A 19,304-nucleotide genomic window follows, 5' to 3' on the forward strand; every position below is an offset into this window, starting at 1 on the left:
CCGGGATAAACGTAAACCTGCCACTAGCGCGGCAGTGGCCTTTGCAGCACCACCACGTGTAGTCGGCGTGCCTGAGCGTTGCTCGCTTGGAAATGCGTACTTACGTTTGCCCGGAGAGCTGAAGCGGTATTAGCGAACAATAGCATTCGAGGACGCAATCACTCTCGGGAGATCTTGCGCGACTCCGGAAAAGATCATCGCAGAGGACATCATCATCGCAGAGGACAGTGCACAGTTGGCAGGCAGAATGCTAGTGTTGCAGAGCGGCCGTGGTAAAAAATAAAGAAAGAAACGCCGTCCGGTTCTAAGACGCGAAATCTCACGAAAGTGATCGAAACCTCCAAAAGCAATCGCTCGAGGACACTAGCTCACGCCGATCCCGTCGCCCACCGGGAGCTTGTGAGTCGGCCATTAGGTCACCACTGGACAGTTCCGTCCTTCAGACGCAGGGTATACTTTGTACGTAAAAGTATTCGCGGCGACCTGCTTGGACTTCGTTTTAAGAAGGATGTGTCGAGTAATAGGGCCTCTCTGAATTCTGGCCCCTGCGCCAATGGATATGGAAGTGGCACGTAGAAATGGGGACACTGGAATGCCGCGTTCGCAAGACCGATAACCAAACATTCGTGCAGTTAATTATGTAGACCGGCTGATCGACCCGATCACCGCATTTCACTGGCATCGACGGGCTAGTCGGAAGACATCCTTGTGACGTCATTTACGAAGCCAATTATTGCTAATGTTAGTACCTTTCATGTCGTCGCCGCGTTCAAGGACTTTGAAGGTCGACTGGAGAACGAGACACAAAGCTTTCGCCTTAATAAGCGACCATCAAGTAATCCAGGCTGTTTTCTCGTTTTCCCCTATCGTACATCACTATGATCCGAAAGTCATCCACCTGTATGACAAATGAAACCATGCTGCGCTCCACAACGAATTAGTTCCATTCAAATCGGGGTTTGAAAATAGCTCGTTGCAAGAAAACTGGTTGCTTTTCCATGATAAAATCAACGACCTCGTTGCGCAGTTTATTCTGATAAGTTCACTTCGTACTAATTGTTATAGACCATGGTTCACAAACGTGCTTAAAGAACTAGGTAGGAAAAAGAAAAAAGGCAAAATGTCTTTGCCGCCTTATTAGACTAAGACGGAGCTCAAGCTCCCGGGAAAACTACTATGCAGCAGAAAGCGCATATGGAATTACCATGTATAATAACCGATAACGCAAAAACATTCTGGCAAGTAATCAACACCAAGTTATCCCCTGTTATACGAATTTGCAATGATAGTGAACATTTGTCCCAGCCTGTGCCATTATGTTCAACAGAGAATTTATCAGTACTGACCACTGAACCGCAGGTGCCTCTTCCCACTTTCCGTGTTCCTACCCGGTCTTGAAGGCCAGGCATTACTTTTTCACCAGATTGCATATCTGCACTAATTGATAAACTCAAACTATCGTCATCAGCTGGTGTCGACGAAGTCACCTCAAAGTTAAAAAAGCTCAAAATTTATCTCCGAGATGTGTCTAACGTTGCTTTCCTCACAGTCACTGTCATCAGGCACCCTATCGCATGTGTGAGAAGTGTGCAAGGTCGTTCTTCAAATCCGGTAACTGTGAACAGCCCTTAATCTATCGTCCCGTTTCCATAACTGGTGTCGCTCGAGAAATCATGGAACATGTAATACACGCGCACGTAATTAATGCTCTAGATAGTAACTTCTTTTTCCCTCCATCACAGCACGGTTTCCGCAAACGTCAGTCATGTGACATTTAGTCAGCCACCTTTCTTAATGACCTATTCAAACCTTGATACGAACACTCAAATGGATATCATCTTTCTTGAATTCGCAAAGGCGTTTGATAAAGTAGCTCATCAGTGCTTGATATTAAAACTTTCTGAGTTGAACTTTTGTACCCTGAAGGCTTAACCTGAACAACCGAATTTCTTAGGAACTGCTATAAGACCGCCACTATTAATAGCACTACTTCATACTTTCTTCTCGTTACATGTGGCGTTTCCCTAGGTTTGGTATTAGGTTCCCTCCTGTCCTTAACACACATAAACAATCTACTACTGTATGTTACCTCTCATATTCGAACGTTTGCTGACTACTGCATGCACTATATACCAATCTATCACTAACATTAACGGCCACATTTCGTTGCAGAAAGACTTAAACAGCAACAGAGAATGGTGTGATTGCTGGTTCATGGTTCTAAACCCAGCTAAACGTAAATCAATGTCAGCTTCCCGTAGTCAAAAACGTTCCCGCCTTTTTTAGACAATTACTAACATTTACTAACATCGCAACTGGCGCCGCGGACGCGTTTGAGTATCTAAGCGTTACTATCACGCATGACCTAAACTGGTGCTCGTATCTAGCTAACATCACATCATCTACCAATAAAGAACGTCAGGATTTCTCACAAATGTAACCTTCGTAATGGTCCTGAGCATGTTAAATTACTGGCATATTGGGCACAGGTCAGGCCGAAAGTCGAATATACATCGCCCGCATGGAATCCTCACCAGAGTTACCTTGTGCCAACGCACTAGAATCCATGCACAATCGAGCCACAAGCTCCGTTCTTTCTACATAATTCGTAGGGCAATTAGAGCGACGCCATTAAAAGCAGAATCGGGGTTTAGACATCCTATACCATCTGCGCCGTATCGCTAGCTTATCGTTATTTCACAAGTTCTGCACCAGTACACTTCGCCACGTCCCTAAAATTCTACCACCTTCACACGTATCACAACGCACAGGCCATGCACTAACTGATGCTCGCTCACGTGCCCCCCCCCCCCTCCTCCCCAAGTACTGTCGCCTTCTTGTTATATCACTTTCTCCCCTCGCACAGCAGCAGACTGGAATGGCCTTCCCCACCCCATCGCTACCTTCATCACTTCAGCTGGCTTCATGGATGAAATAACAAGTTCTTTGCAAATACTATTGTGAACAACCTTTTTAGTTATTTGTATTCCCAACCCTTATGTAACACCCGGCGAGAGATTTTTCAAGGAAATGAAATTAAATGAAAAGGAATAGAGTGCCTCAGCGTTGTGTGCATATCTTTCATGACTGGTTGTTCACAGAAACAATTTCAAACGATGCGTTATGCGTGTCTCGTTCTTCAAGTATGTTTTCGCAAGCGTCATGGCAGTTTCGTTGCGATTGTCGCCACAGAGACGCCCACTACTGCTGTGGTTCCCCAGCGTTCCAAATCTGTTAGGCGCATTTACATGTGCATAATTGTCTGCATAGTTGTGACTGACGCTAGATTTGACGTTACGTGAAAAAGACCGGTTTGATTTAATTATTAGACACATTGTTATGACAATGTAAAAACTGTTAAATCTATACGAATCTCTATAGGTGAATGTAACTATGTTTTGGCAGTTGTAACCATGACTAACCTTTACCTGAATTACTCGCCACTCTAAGCATGTTGACATGCAGCAGGGAGCGATGCACAGGTTTTCATGGGCCTATATTTACAAAATAATGCTGTTTAGTACTAAAAGAACGCATTAGAGTTGATGTGACGTTACCTCCGAAATTGTTGATTGTTTAGACCAGTCTGATGCATCATCTGGATGTCATCTGTTGAAACATTTTCTCTTTATCTGGAAATGAGCAGTTACATAACGTTTCATTGAACAGCTGGCAGTGGACCTGGAATTCAACAGACTGATTAAACCAGTGTGCCTGCCCACAGCAAAAATGGACATTGCAGGCAAGACTCTTGTAGTTGCCGGCTGGGGAAGAACAGAATGTAAGTAGCAAGGTTTTCATTGCGCACAGTTGAAACTATATTTGTTATAAATGAGGAAATGCATAAGCTCTGAGGCAAGATGACAAGGTGATGGCGTTTGGGCATTTGTAGAACCAAGCACATTTAGCGCGCGACAGACATGCACCATTACTGTTTCACAGACCGTCGTCAAAATAACGGATAACTGCATCTTGATCCACTGCTAATTGTTAGCCTGACAGCACAAATGCCTTCCCAACAGATATTGCTTGCCTAGCTGAGCGCCATGAAAGGCCACAATGCAGACGTTATCGACTCTATTCCGTTTTTCTGTTCAAACTGAAGTTTCATGGTCATCAGCTTCGGACTACACCATTTTAGGAACATACTTAGCTCACACCTTCTTTTTCTCTAAATCTCAGTTGAGACAAGGTAGAAAGTGTCGCGCACAATGCGAAGTACGTAGTGCTTCCCGCACACGTTTCCAGGTAAAGATTACTGCTGTGTAAGCTGCGGCACCGACGGCAACTTGCGACGTAGGGAGTTACATCACTAACCTTTCGTATATGAATGAATCAGGCTAGCAACTGATTTTAATGTTGTTGCAGCGGTGCTATCCGCTGGATAGACGGAAGATACAGGTAGTATATTATACAGGGTAAGGGTCTCGAAATTAGATTGCAACGGCACCCTCAGGAAGCTTGCCTAAGAAGAAGGATACGCTCTGCGTCCATACGGCTTTTTATACGTTTTTTGACATCCAGGGTCGCCCCTACGCCAGACTTCGGCTGTCTCTTACAGAATAAACACAAGTAATCCCAACCCATTCGCCATCGGCCTTAGCATGTGTCCACGTCTGAGCATGAAACCATTCACAAGGAAATGAAGATGCTCGCTACGGACATAACCAAACCATCATATACTCTTTGACCGTCCCTCACCATATCACCGAAAATAGATGACAATACTAGGCGGTTCTGCATCGATTACCGCCATTAGCTAAATTTTCGAGAAGAACGCGTAACCTTTTTTTCGCTATTCACGACGCCCAGTGATGATTGATGATGAAATTGATTGGAATCCCCTTTAAACGAGGCGGTGACAAATAGTCCCATACACTGCTTGATCCTTACTCGGGCATTAGAGGCATCTATTGCCGTTTAACATTTTGCCTATCGCTCTTCGATCTTTTCTCTTTTCACCAGAACCTCTAAATTTATGCTGTACAGTGACCTATGCCTGTAATGACTCCGGCCCTATCATTCTCTTTCCTGTTTCTTTTCCCACTAACACTATGAAGGTATCTTGCTTACTCTATCCAATTCAATTCGCTTTACTTAACATCGAGATCATCAGGCCGCGAACGCCGTCAACGTGCCTTTCTTACACGCAGTGGCAGAGCAGAAGTTATTCAGATAGTCAGTAGAGTCACGTTAGCCTCACGAAGACGATGATTGACTAAGGTAATGCACATATAGAATACACATACGCAACGTTAAAATTGCAAGAGAAACAAAAATTAAAACGCGAAGCGTGAGTGCACATTATACATAAATGTAATCAAAATACACACTGCAATGCACAATTCGGTAAATAGTCAATAATAAAAATGTAATTTATCCATTTTTGCGCAAAAAACAAAAAGAAAACATAATAATGAGTGTTAGACAATGCAGATTTCGTTTAGACGAGAAGGTAAGCTAAATCACAAAACTTAGTACGTGTACTTAGCCTTGCCCGAGGCACATCCCACTATATACAACATCATGCATTTAGCGTCCTATATCTGCGTTTTAATTTCGACAATGTTCTTAGTGTTATCATTTATCTTAATACCCATTTTATATGGTTGAATTAGTGTTTGCTCATGAATATCAGGCATAGGAAAGAGGAGGAGGAATAAACGTTTATTTTCAAAATAGTATCCCTGGGAAAGCCCCGGTTCTACTCTTGGTGGGAGGTCTCCTCATCCCAGGAACCCTCTGGCCTTCGCTGCCTCCTTGGCCCTGGCGATGAGGCGTCGTAGTAGTTCCAGGTCCTCGTAGACGACATTGGCCTCCCACGTTTCGATGAGGTCTTCGCTTTCTTGTCTGTCTGAGTCTAGATGCCATGGGCACTCGAGGATCGGGTGTGCCAAGGCGTCCGGTACGCTTCACATTGGGCAATGGTATACTTTCCGCGTTGCGTAGAGTCTGTGCATGAGTATTTCGTGGGTGCAAGTGTTACTCTGTAGCCTTCTGAGTGGGGTACTTTCTTCTTTGTTGAGCTTTGAGTTAGGTGGTGGGTACACCCCGCGTTCCAGCCTGTGGTGTTGAAGGATCGCGGAGTAGATGACGGGTACGGTCTCTGCCCCGCTGACGCAGACCGGCCAGCTCGAGGGCAGGAAGCCTTGAGCCGGCAGGTTTGACCTCGGGCCGCGGCGTGTGCCACTTCATTCACCTCCAGCCCCTCGTGCCCAGAAAACCACGTCACTGAGGTGTAGGTGGTCGGAGTGCTTCGGTGCTTCAATATCTTTAGTGCTCCTGTCGACACGCGACCCTTTGGTTAATTCGCATAGGCACTAAATTTAGCCTTGTTTAAAAAGGCGTCGTGCATGGCTGTCGTGAGAAACATCCAGAATACAATTGACGCAGATTTTTTTTGTGTTCTACGTCACGTGGTAATATTAGTAAGAGCCGTAGTACACTAAACCTGATGACAGTAGTTAATGTGGAAGAAAAACAAGGACTTGTAAAGGTGATGGATTTAAGGGAAAAAAATTGGACCTTCAGAAATATATCGTGCGCTGACCATTTATGCTTTCATCCGGTTTGAATCCGAGTGTTTTTGAAAGGCAGACGTTCACTGCGTATCTTGCTGGGTGAATATGTTGCCAGTTCCCTACAGTGCCGAGTGGTGCACGGAGGTTTTCTGCAGCTGACACGCACCTTATCATATTGCGAATATTTGCTCCGGCATGTTTCTCTCCTCAGGCAGTCAGCTCGGGTCTCAAATAGCAAGCCACTGCCCTTTGTGTTATTGTACTGATTTCCCCTCTCATTAAGTCGAAAGCCTTAAGTGCCTTATGGGTCGAAAAATCCAGATACCAAATTATTGACCGTCCGGCGTTATGGCACCAAACTTCTATGACACCAAAGGTGACTACGGCGCCGCAGCGTGGGCGCCCATATCTAGAAAGCGATCTGCGATGTGGACAAAGTGTCCCGAATGCTGGTAGCTTCGTATGGGCTGCGCTCTCGGGACTTACTTGGCGTTGAAGCGAGAGGCAGCACGAAGGTCACTTCGCTCCCTGCTGCTGCCACGCTTCCTCGCTCCAGCGTTTCGACAGCGAGTTTCCGCGGTCATCGAGTGAGATGTGTTCATGTTTGCCTGTGCGCGTGTGGCACCGTGCTTGTTAATTTAGGTAGTAAGCAAATGTTTGCGAGTTTATATGACCAATAAAACTAATATCCCTAGTTCGTTCAGCTGTATACTAATTTGCTATCGCAATCGTTGCTTCGCCGTTCAGGCAAAACTGCGACTTTTTCATTAACTGCGTATGTAGGCTGCAGTTGATAAAATGAAGACGGAGGATCTCAACTAACGTGCACGATACCTAAATCGGAATTCAATATCTTCTTCAAGATACTTAGGTACGCAAGTATGCAGTCGATTTCACCTGCTTGCAACAACTTCTTGGCACACCTTACTCTTCCTGACGCATAGCACAATGGCGTCATAACCGCTAAATATAGCGGATGCGCTAATACAGTCGGCATGGTGTCTACTTAAAAAATATTTGCATAAATAAGTGTAGTTTGTCCGAGCATTAGGCTCATCTTTCTCATTGAGAATCCTTCGCATTCCACATAGCAGAAAATGATAATTGCGACGGTGCTGATTATACAAATGTTGTACTAGACTCGCCTTATTCCTCTTTCATTTTACGTTGAGGGCAATCGACTTGTAAGACAAGGAACGGAGCCGTTGTCAGCTCCGACACGCCGGTAAAATCCCACCTGGTTATGCGTTTCCGAACAGCCTAATTATTATTCTAACGACGACACTCCCCGCGTTAACGCAGCGTATTTAGCTTTTCGGTCACGCCTATGGCTTTCAGACGTATACGAAATGCAAAACGTTTCCGTAATTTCTTGGGTGCGCGTTAACGAACCCCAGGTGGTCCAAAAATCCCGAGCCCTTCAATACAGCGCCTTTCATAATGCTCTTCTGTTTCGGGACGTTAAGTCCCACAGTATAATTCTTTTTAACCACGCCTTGATTTCATTCTTTCTTTCCTCCTTTTTAACCTCAACGCCACGGCAGTTATGGCCTCTCTAGCTAGTCGCAGCGCCACATGCGCCTAGCAGGTGAAGAGGTTAAACCAAGCTAGGGTATGCAAAGCAGAAGAGCTTCCGATATTTGCAGTACAGTGCCAGTATGGTTTGCGAACGGAGATACCGACGCGCCTTACCGCTTCAATATAAACGCCGAACTACTAACTACAACGGAGCGGCATAAAACATGCGCTTGAGAAAATTTTTTCTTCTCAGGTACTTTTACTCATAAAATTTCTATCAGTCAGTCTTACTGAGAGAGCATCCTTGATGCTGCCAGCGGAAGTTCACAGAAATATTTCCCGATTGGAACAAACTTGGACGTGCGGGCCAATCCCGCCCGCTTATTCGACGTTTCAGGATAGCGGAGCCATCGAGACATCTCCAGGCAGCTTAACCTTGCGGCATGTGCAGTTACCGATAATGCCAGATGTGCGTGTTGGCGGTGAATTATGTTTAAAGAGAACCTTGCGATCGAGGGCGAAAGTTTCTCAGACAAAGCTATGTCTCCGGTTAGACAATGACTGCCTCGAACCATCCGCAGGGTGGCGAATAAAGAACTAAACATTATATAGTAACAGTCGCCCGACGAAGCAGTTTTTAGTTTTCGCGCAGTTCCCGAGATCTTGAGAATTTTAGTGCGTCCAGTATTCCGGTAAGCGCGGGCGGTTTTCCGGATAAGCGGGGGTGTAAACGTGAGCGGCCAAATTGGTGGCATCAGGTGATGATGCAAAGCTCGACGTCCTAAACACAGAGCCAATCACTATATTCTTCTTAGCTGGGGCGTAAATTTTCGACAGCGGCGCAATAGCGAACACAATTACGCCGTTGCCAAAAATTTGCACCAGCAGCGAAGCAGAATAAAGTAGGTTAATGCAATTTTAGGTCTATGTCTGTCTGGTTGAGCTCTACAAATCCAGGCGGCTGCGCCACTCCGGCCACTTACGTTTACGCCCCGGACCATCCGGCAATCCGTCGAAACCGCCCCCGCTTGCCGGAATAGCGGGCACGCTTAAAGTGTCTTTTCACCCTTTCCGCCCCACGTGGCAGCTGTCGGCAACAACATCGGCAAAAGTTAATTAGCTACGTATACTACAGACTATCGCCGACGGTGAATAATCCGCCTCTCAAGCACAAATATATCTACAAATGGCTATGCGGACCCTGTGCGCGATCGAGGTGATTTTGATTTAGTGATTTGAGTGCTTGGTTGTTTCCTGCCAAACCCGGGTTCGATTTCTAGTGTATAATGTGGTTCAATGCTGCGTGCAATAAACTGCCCACAAAATGACTCTGGGCGGCACTTATTTATAAGAAATTACATTTATAATGCGTAAGCCCCATTCTTTGGCGAGTACTCTAACAAAATCAGTCTCTCGCGCGAAAAGTGTAATGCCTTGTAGCTGCACAAGAATGTGCGACTTGCGAAGTTAAGACATTTAATCCTTATAATAGTGTAGATGTGGATGATTGGTAGCTTTAAAAGCGGTAAATAAACAGTTGAAAAAAAGAAAAAAATACAAAAACTGGTCAGAGAGAAAACCGTTCTCGTCAGGCCGCCTTGAAAGCTTATCTGCCGCATTACGGGTTTGCGGGCAGAGAAGCATGCTTTGGGGCTGTTGAGTAAAACTGATTGGTAAATGTGATAACAGTTTAATCATAAATGACTGGTGGCGTTAAAAAAAAACTAGCGACGTCGCCGCGTCGAGGTTGTAACAAAAAAGATGAAAAGAGTGAAACAAAAATCTCGGAGCCCTTTCACTCTGCGAAGAAGGATGAGCAGCGAAGCTGTGCATGTGGGCCCCTTAATGGCGATCTGCACCTCCGCCGCTGGTCGGCGCTGCATTTCACTATCTTCGCAATCGGCCCACGTATGGGTAGTGCTTAACACCTGCTTCACCTCCGCCGTGGGTCGCACAGCCATTGCGCTATCTCCGAGATCAGCCCACGTTTTTTTGTTTACCTCGCCAACAACGACACGAAAATAACTTCACTGTAAAAGAACTCTGCCTCTATTCCAACCTGTGAAAGTGGACGTACGAAGTTGTACGTCCGCTTTCATTTTAGGTAAAATTCATTTCAAATCGATACGTCTCGCCGGCTACAATTCGTATATGGCAACATGTGCCACGAAGTAATCAATGAGTGAGTTTTTGTTAATTAGTTTATTAGGTGTTTCGATTTGTTGTAGTAATGTACCCCTCTTCATATAATCCAACTCAAAGGCAAAAATCATTCTATCTGTCACAGGCGACTTTTGAAAGTTCCTGAAGACTTAGGAAGAATACGCATAATCTACCAACTGGCTGTCAAATACAAAACGCAAGATAAAAAAAATTAGTTAACTTGTTTTCGCATATCCTGGCACATTCCTACCGCTCCTGTATAAAAGAATATATTGAATGATTTCTAAATAAATAGAAAATTCAGGTGTGAGTCAGTGCTCCTGTAGTGTTTTTCTTGCACATTTACGTTGCTGCTTGCTTCTCAAAACCAACTATTGTTCGCGCTAGGTTTTTAATTCACGTAGCGAAGATATTATTGGAAAGGTTTAATGTCCTGATTTTATTTTCTCCTTTCTATATAGCTGCAGACAGTAGCAAAATTCTTCTGCACGCAGAAGTTGTTGCTCTCCCAGATAATGAGTGCCGAGCAAGAGTACCAAGAATTCCGCATCCCTTCTTGCGACGACGCCCCGTGCATCCTGGTCCCGCAATTTGTGCTTCTGGCAAAAACCAGGGCGCCTGTGACGTAAGCACAGTTTACCCTTGCTCTAGGAAGTTAAGGCCATGTACGAGTGTTTATTCGGTGGATTACCATTTAGTTAGCTGCGGTGAGGGTAGGCCATAAGATCACTGATAGTGGATTTTTTTTGGCTGCGCTTCTCTGGTTGGGCGCTTGCCATGTATTTTGCCCGAGAGACAATGCACGTAACCTCACGGGAGAGCTGTATATTGTCAAGCTGTTCCGCACACCTTTCCACCGACCGCAAAAGCGGGCCAGCAGCGCGCGGATGTAGAAGCTTTAATCTAACCGAGTGGCGGGGGCGCGCTCGTTGTCCAACGCCAATCATTGACCACGATGGATGGATGGATGTTATGTGTGTCCCCTTTGGAACGGGGCAGTGTGTTGCACCACCAAGCTCTTGCCTAATGTCCTACCTCGGTTAAACAATAAAAAAAAACGCTATGAACTCCCACAACCACATTTTATGATCCCCTATTGCGAACTGTGCTTTTGTACGTCTCCGTTTTTTGTCGTTTCCCTACTTTTCTTCCACCAATACTCCAATCGCCTCTCATTAATGCATATTGTGGACATGTTTACTTTTCCTCCGCTCTCGCTGAATCCAAGGGCTAAAAGGAGGCCAGTGGTGCCCAAATCGACTGCTGGGTAGACGTCTTCACATTCTACTAAAACATGCTCCATAGTTTCCCGAGCATTACCGCAACAAGCACATGCTTCTTCTTCCTTCTCAAATCTCACTTTATAGGTGCGTGTTCTAAGACATCCCGATCTCGCTTCGAAAAGTAATGAGCTTCCACTTGAACTATCATGAATTGTTTTTTTCCTGATTTAGTTTTTTCCTCTTAAGTCGTTACTCATGGCAGGCTTCTTTTCCGTTGCCGCCACCAATGAGATTATTTCAGCCTCTCTGACTGTCCGCTTGATGATCTTTGTTGCTGCGTTGCCCACCCTATAGGCCGCATGCTTGCTGGTAAGCTTCCCAGTTCTCTTCCTGCACTGTGTCAATGTTTTTACTGTGCAGGTACCTCAACACTCTCCCAGCCAATTTACTTTCTTCGATACTCCTCAGTCGTTCTTCATTCTCAATTTTACTGCGAACTTCCCTCACTTCAAAACTAGTCCAGCCCATATCACCCTGCACAGCTTCATTTATAGTCTTCCGGTGAGCGCCCAATGCGAGGCGACCCACTGACCTTTGGTTCCCATCGAGTACTGACTGTACCCCTGATTTAAAGCAAACAACCGCGTTTCCAAAAGTAAGTCCTGGAACCATCACACCTTTCCACATGCCTAGGAGCACCTCGTACCTATTGTATCCCCATAGTACTCTGTGCTTCAATATGGCTGCCATTTCTCTTCTCCTTTACTGTTGTTTTTTCCTGTGTTTCCATGTATCTACTGCCTTCGTTTATCTATATACCAAGGTATTTATATTCTGTTACCCGAGGTATTTCCTGGCCTCACGTCGCCACTGTCTGTTCACTGTTTTCATTGAATACCAACACACCTGATTTTCTAGCACAAAATTTCAACCCTAAATTGTTGCCTTCCTGTCCACAGATATTAGCCAGACGTTGCAAATCAATTTGCTTGTTAGCTAGAATACAATGTCCACATAAAATAAACCTGGCAGCTGCTGATCTACTACTGTACCCGCCTGTTTGTATGAGAGATTAAAGCCAATATTACTTCCTTCTAGCACCCTCTCCATCCTCACCATGTACACCATAAACAGCAGTCGGGATAAAGGGCACCCATGCTTCAGTCCCTTGTTGATATCATCTTTCTCCTCGCTCCTCATCCCTTCCCATTCAACGCAAACGGTACTTTCTAAGTAAATCTAAGCTGTAGACAATCGTCACCTAAGCCTTTATCTTCCAGAATATCCCACAAAATGGTCTACGTTGTTATAGGCCCCTGTAATGTCTACAAAATGCACATATAACGGTCTGCTTTCTATTTTTGATATTTCAATACACTGAGTAAGAACAAATAAGTTATCGCCTAAACGCCTACCTATTCTGAAGCCATGCTGAAGTCATCCCAAAATGCAATTATTCTCTGCCCATGCTTGAAGCTTTAATTTGATTGCCTGCATTTCTAGCCGGTATATCGATACGGAAGAGCCGGCACAGTGTGGCTGCACTGAGGAGTAAGAAGACGACTTGTGCCCGCTTGATATAGCATCGCGGTTTTGGCCTCCGTTAGCTCCGCTGTAAATAAATTGTAAATAGCATTGGGCATCAGCTACACGTAACATTAATTTGGTGGAGATGCGGGGTATCCCGATCCACGTACCCGTCATGGAGCTCAGCAGGGGTCGGAACCGCGACAGTGCAACTTCGGCTCCAGCTGGCGGCACTTCATCTACGCAAGCGTCTCCGCCTGCAGCACCGACCGACGTCACCGTTTCCCCCCCCCCCTCGGGATCCTGGTGTTTTCACCGGAGCCAGCAGTCCTGATGTTGACGACAGGCTCCGCTTATACGAACGCGTCAGCACCAGTCACAGGTGTGATCCGACTATTATGCTTCGGAACGTTCTTTTCTACCTCATCGGAGCTCCACTGGCATGGTTCCAAACTCACGAAGAGGAGATCTCGACCTGGGATCTTTTCAAAGAGAAGCTCCGCGACCTTTTTGGCAATCCGTTCGGTCGCCATGTCAATGGCAAGAAAGCTCTTGCCACATGTGTACAGACGTCGACCGAGTCCTACGTGTCGTACATTCTCGACGTCTTGGCCCTTTGTGCCAAGGCTGACCTGAACATTTGTGAGGACGATAAGGTTAGTCACGTCCTCAAAGCCATTGCGGACGACGCCTTCAATTTACTGGTGTTTACAAACGTCACCAGCATCGATACAATCCTCAAGGAGTGCCCCCTTCTCGAGCATGCTAAAAGCCGCCGGGTATCCCAACACATCACGCGACTTCCCAACCCAGCTACGTCATCTCGTGACGACCTCTTCCGCCAGCCGTCACGATGTGACAACTTCACCCGCATCACTCGTCGTGAGGTCGAAGCAGCACAACCGGCGGCCCCTTCATTACCGTCACCTGATCATCCTCCGCTGACAACCTCCTCCGTCATACGTCATCACAAGGCCGTCATGCGTCAAGAGTTGTCCAACGTCGGCCTGCAACCCATTCGTTCCGTACTCTCGGAACCTCTTTCTGCATGCACGTCCCCACCCCGCTCTTGTTACTCCTTTTATGGACAGCGCAACCCCTTCGAATGGCGTGGCGTGGACGACAAGCCGATCCGTTTCAAATGCCGGTGCATTAGACAGGTCGTTCGCCACTGCCGCAGCCGCTGGACTTTTCCGACGCGCTATTCTCCTGATCACCACCCTCCTCCCTCTATCGCGTCCTTTTCCTTCGCTCCTTCTATGCCCGCCCCATTATCGGACCCTGCGACACCTTTGACACGACTCCGCTACTCCTACTCGCCTTCTCCCTCCCGCCGTCAATCTCGTTCACCCCCGTTGCGCCGTGCTCCTTCTCCGACCTACGCGCCGCACCCCGGACCGGAAAACTAGAAAGTGCAGCTTCTGGAGGTGAAGAGTCAATCACGACATTGGCAAGAAATTCTCGCTTCACCTTACCCACGAACAAGAATCATTTGGACGTTCTCGTCGACAATGTTCCTGTGTGCGTGACGATTGACACCGGGCGCATGCGTTGCTGCTCTTCGCCGTCGGCTCAAGAAAGTTCTGACGCCTGCCCGGAACCGAGTTGTGCAAGTCGCCGACGGAGGGATTGTCGCTATTGTTGGCATGTGCTCTGCCCGACTCACCATTGCTGAGATACACCATCGTCCTCTTCACCGTCTTAGAGCATAGCCATCACGAAGTCATTCTCGGTCTGGATTTCCTTGCCAGTCATTCTGCCCTCATTGTCTGTTCGGCCGGCCCACTTCGCCTTGACTTGCCTCTTCTTGTTTATGCATTCCACTAACTCTTCATTCTTCTCTGTGCAATTATTTCCGGTCCACAAATAAGTAACACCCATCCAAGCTTTTCGCCACTCATTGTAGCTGATTACCAAAGATGCTCTTGACATATTGAATTTACTCTTTTCCATTTGACTCCCTGATGAATGAGCATTCTGACTCCCCCTCCCTATCTTTCCGACTTAGTTCTGTTGCACCCTTCCCAAACATAATTCTCAATCACTGGCGGCTCTTCCGAGTCTCTAAGGTGCGTTTCTGTAACCGCATGCACTCCTATTTGTTCTCTATTTAACTTCTCCTCAATCTCTGCCCACTGTTCCTTTCTTCTGCCGTCCTGCATGTTTATGTAGTCTATTGCATGGCGAGCTCTCTTTGGCCACGATCACGAATCAATAACCACGAGAACGTACCCTGGCGCCGTGTGCCGCCAGCGATCCGAGTTACGTGCGAAACTGGGTCACGTATCGAGATGCCTGCTAAGGCGAGGCCAGGCGCTACGTTTTCAGTAATAGTGGACTAGCGGGTGAACGGAGAAGCCACTGCGCATGCGCGGTTAGGGGGCGGGCTGCTCGCTCGCTCGTTATCGCTTGTCTCGTATCCCCAGCGAAGCGCGCTCAGCGGACCTTGTGTTTTTGCGAAACAAACATGGCGACAACCGCTAGCGCGAGCACGAGTGGCATGTCATGTCAGGTGCGTTGCAGTGACCATAGGATGGTGAGATATTGGTTTAGCCTAGGCTTGAGGAGGGAACGGAAGAAACTGGTACATAAAAAGCCGCTCAATGAGTTAGCGGTAAGAGGGAAAATAGAGGAATTGCGGATCAAGCTACAGAACAGGTATTCGGCTTTAACTCAGGAAGAGGATCTTAGTGTTGAAGCAATGAAGGACAACATTATGGGCATCATTAAGGAGTGTGCACTTGAAGTCTGTGGTAATGTCTGTAGACAGGATACCGGTAACCTATCGCAGGAGACGAAAGATTTGATTAAGAAAGACCAATGTATGAAAGCCTCTAACCCTACAGATAGAATAGAACTTGCAGAACTCTCCAAGTTAATCAACAAGCGTAGATAGCTGACATAAGGAAGTATAGTGTAGATAGAATTGAGTATGCTCTCAGGAACGGAGAAAGCCTGAAAGCAGTGAAGAAGAAACTAGGATTAGGCAAGAATAAGATGTATGCGTTAAGAGACAAAGCCGGCAATATCATTACTAACATCGATGAGAACGTTCAAGTGGCTGAGCAGTTCTATATATCTTTATACAGTACCAGTGGCACCCACAACGATAATGGAAGAGGGACTAGTCTAGAGGAATTTGACATCCCACAAGTAACGCCGGAAAAAGTAAAGAAAGCCTTGGGAGCTATGCAAATCGGGAAGGCAGCTGGGGAGGATCAGAATGAATGAATGAATGTTTGATGCTTTATGGCTCAAGGGCCAAGTATGGCGAAAGAGCGCCATGTCCGTGTTAATGAGTTTGCAGTGAAATCATGAGTTCGATGAAGTTGGTGTCACGTGGCTGTAGAGGGGCCTTAAAAATGGTCGAGCTAAAGTGCGTAAAATCTGTATAATAAGATTATGGCGATGACTTATGGCGTGTACTATGAACATTACGATGCATTTAAATAGAATGATACGATGCGTAAAAGTATATAAGGTTATAAGATTGGCTAGAGCACTACTGCCTCCTTAGAGCCCTTGAAAAACAAGGGCCTGGAGGCATGTGCTATGCAAAACTGTTATCGCAGCGGCATCCTCTGGAGCGAGGATGCTCTACGAGTTTATTGGGCATATAACGTGTAGTACGACATCATTTAAGAAGCTGAGGACTGTCTTGGTGTCAAAAAGCGGTTCCTTACCAAGAAACATAGCCGGGTCTAGAGGGATGTGATGTTTATAAGCAAGCGGAAAATGTTTCTTTCTCTCCGTTTCGGCTTGCCGACACTCCAGGAGCACGTGGAAGACGGTAAGCCTGTCACCGCATCTACCACAGATTGGAGGTTCACTTCCAGTAAGCAGATAATTATGGGTGCCAAATGTGTGTCCTATTCTGAGGCGACAGAATAGGACATCTGTTCACCGAGATTTCGTTGGGGAGGGCCAAAAACCCAACTGTGGCTTTATAGCGTGCAGTTTATTATTTATCTCTGCGTCCCACATGCGTTGCCAGTGGCCTCGCAGTTTCTTTCGTATGTAAGGTTTCAGATCTCTCAGAGGCACCAAAGCAGTATTATTAACAGCAGGGAGAGCAATTGACGTAGCCATCTGGTCTGCCAAAACGTTACCCTCGATTCTCCTGTGGCCGGGTACCCAGCATATGATGATTTGCTGGTTAGATAGATAAGCTTTGCACATGTCGGAATAGACCTCAGTAAGTACAGGATTTTTATGTTTGTAGGGTGACATTAAGGCCTTCACCACACTTAGGGAGTCTGTATATATAACGGCTTTTTGGAGTTTTGCTTTCTTTGTATGCTTTACAGCCGACCATATAGCGTAGGCCTCTGCCGTTAAGATACTTGTTTCTGGATGTAGTACATCGGATTCCGAAAAAGAAGGACCGACGGCTGCATAGGATACTCCGGTATGTGACCTGGAAGCGTCTGTGTAGAACTCTGTGCATGAGTGTTTGTACTGAAGTTCTAGGAAATACATTCGAATTTCTACCTCTGGAGCACGCTTTGCAACTTTAGAAAGGATACGTCACATTCTGTGACCTGCCAGTCCCAAGGAGGTAATAGCTTGGTTGGGCGCATTAAGCGGTGCTCCAGGAGTGGGACATGCATTTCATCGCTAAGCTCCTTCACACGCAGTGAGAAGGGCTGTCTTATAGACGGACGGTTGCGGAAAAGTGTAGCATACGTCATATCGGTAATGGTATTAAAACATGGGTGTTCAGGAATGGAATGCACTTTAAGGAAATAAGTAAAGCTGACGTATGATCTCTGTAAGTGGAGCGGCCACTCATTCGATTCGGCATATAGGCTTTCGATCGGGCTTGTTCTGAAAGCACCAGTGGCTAGGCGGATACTTAGATGATGGACAGCATCCAGCATCCTTAGCGCGCTCGGGGCGGCAGAGTTATACACTACGGCGCCATAATCCAATCGTGACCGTATTAGGCTCTTGTAGAGATTCATTAGACACTTTCTGTCACTACCCCACGTAGTTTTGGATAGAAGTTTCATTAAGTTCATTGTTTTTAGACATTTTTCTTTGAGATATTTGATGTGTGGAATGAAAGTGAGTCTATCGTGAAGTATAATACCTAGAAATTTGTGCTCTTTGTTGATAAGAATTTGTTGTCCACACAGTTCTAAGCAAGGATCCGGGACCAGGCCTCTCTTTCCTTTAAAAAGAACACAAGAACTTTTATGAGGATTGATTTTAAATCCGTTTTTCTCTGCCCATTTTGATACTTTGTTCATACCATGCTGTACCTGTCTCTCGCACACTGCGAGGTTACAGGATTTAAAAGCTATTTGAATGTCGTCCACATAGAGTAAAAAATGGCCGGTGGTAATGAAGCACGAAGCGTGTTCATCTTCAGTATAAAGAGCGTGCAGCTAAGCACGCCTCCCTGGGGTACACCAGTTTCTTGTGTAAAAGGACGTCACAGTACATTGCCGACTTTTACACGGAATGTGCGATTGGACAAATAGCTTTCTATGAGGTTTAGCATATTACCATGAATGCCCATTTCTGCCAAGTCTCTTAAGATTCCGTAGCGCCACGTTGCTCGTATGCTTTCTCCATATCGAGGAATATGGATAGGAAAAACTACTTGTGTACAAATGCGTCACGGATGTTTCCTTCGATGCGTACAAGATGGTCAGTTGTGGAGCGCCCGTCTCTGAAACCACACTGATAGGGATCAAGCATGTTGTTCTGTTCAAGGTAATGTATGGGGGTGCGATTAATCATTTTTTCGAATAGCTTACAAAGGCAACTTGTAAGGGCTATCGGGCGGTAACTTGCCACTGAGGAAGGGTCCTTGCCTTGCTTCCAAACAGGGACCACAATGGCTTGTTTCCATGCGGTTGGAAGGTATCCCACAGCCCAAATAGTGTTAAAAAGTGCGAGTAGTGTAACTTGCGTGTCATTGTGTAGGTTTCTGATCATTTCATACATTATTCTGTCAGATCCAGGTGCAGAGCTCTTACATGCGCTCAAGGCAGCTCTAAACTCCGCAATACCAAGAGGACGGTTGTATGGTTGATTCTGACGCCATTTTCTGATGAAAGGCTTACATTCTTCTATTTGTTTGTATTTGAGGAAGAATTGTGAATAATTTGTTGAACTTGACGCGCTCTCAAAATACTCCACAAGTGAGTCTGCCTGGTCTTGCCGTGTATCGCCCTGTGTGTTTACCAGAGGGAGTGAATATGTTTGCCGCCCTCTAATCTTATTAACCCTGTCCCAGGCTTTGGCCTCATCTCTGAACGAGTTAATACTGGACAAAAACTTGTGCCAACTTTCTCTTTTGGCCTGTCGGCGGATTCGCCTGCCTTGGGACTTTACTTTCTTA

The 19,304-nt window shown here is 46.1% G+C and overlaps 1 protein-coding gene across 1 annotated transcript in view; it reads left to right on the forward strand.

Moving 5' to 3' along the window:
* Positions 1-19,304, forward strand: part of LOC142564093 (chymotrypsin-1-like) — a 47,727-nt gene that overhangs the window by 19,730 nt on the left and 8,693 nt on the right. The window contains exons 6-7 of the mRNA XM_075674938.1: positions 3,670-3,781; positions 10,664-10,827. Of these exons, the coding sequence (XP_075531053.1) occupies positions 3,670-3,781; positions 10,664-10,827 (276 nt within the window). The remainder of the gene's footprint in view (positions 1-3,669; positions 3,782-10,663; positions 10,828-19,304) is intronic.

Source organism: Dermacentor variabilis, chromosome 11 (assembly GCF_050947875.1).
Source record: "Dermacentor variabilis isolate Ectoservices chromosome 11, ASM5094787v1, whole genome shotgun sequence".
Lineage (NCBI taxonomy): Eukaryota > Metazoa > Arthropoda > Arachnida > Ixodida > Ixodidae > Dermacentor > Dermacentor variabilis.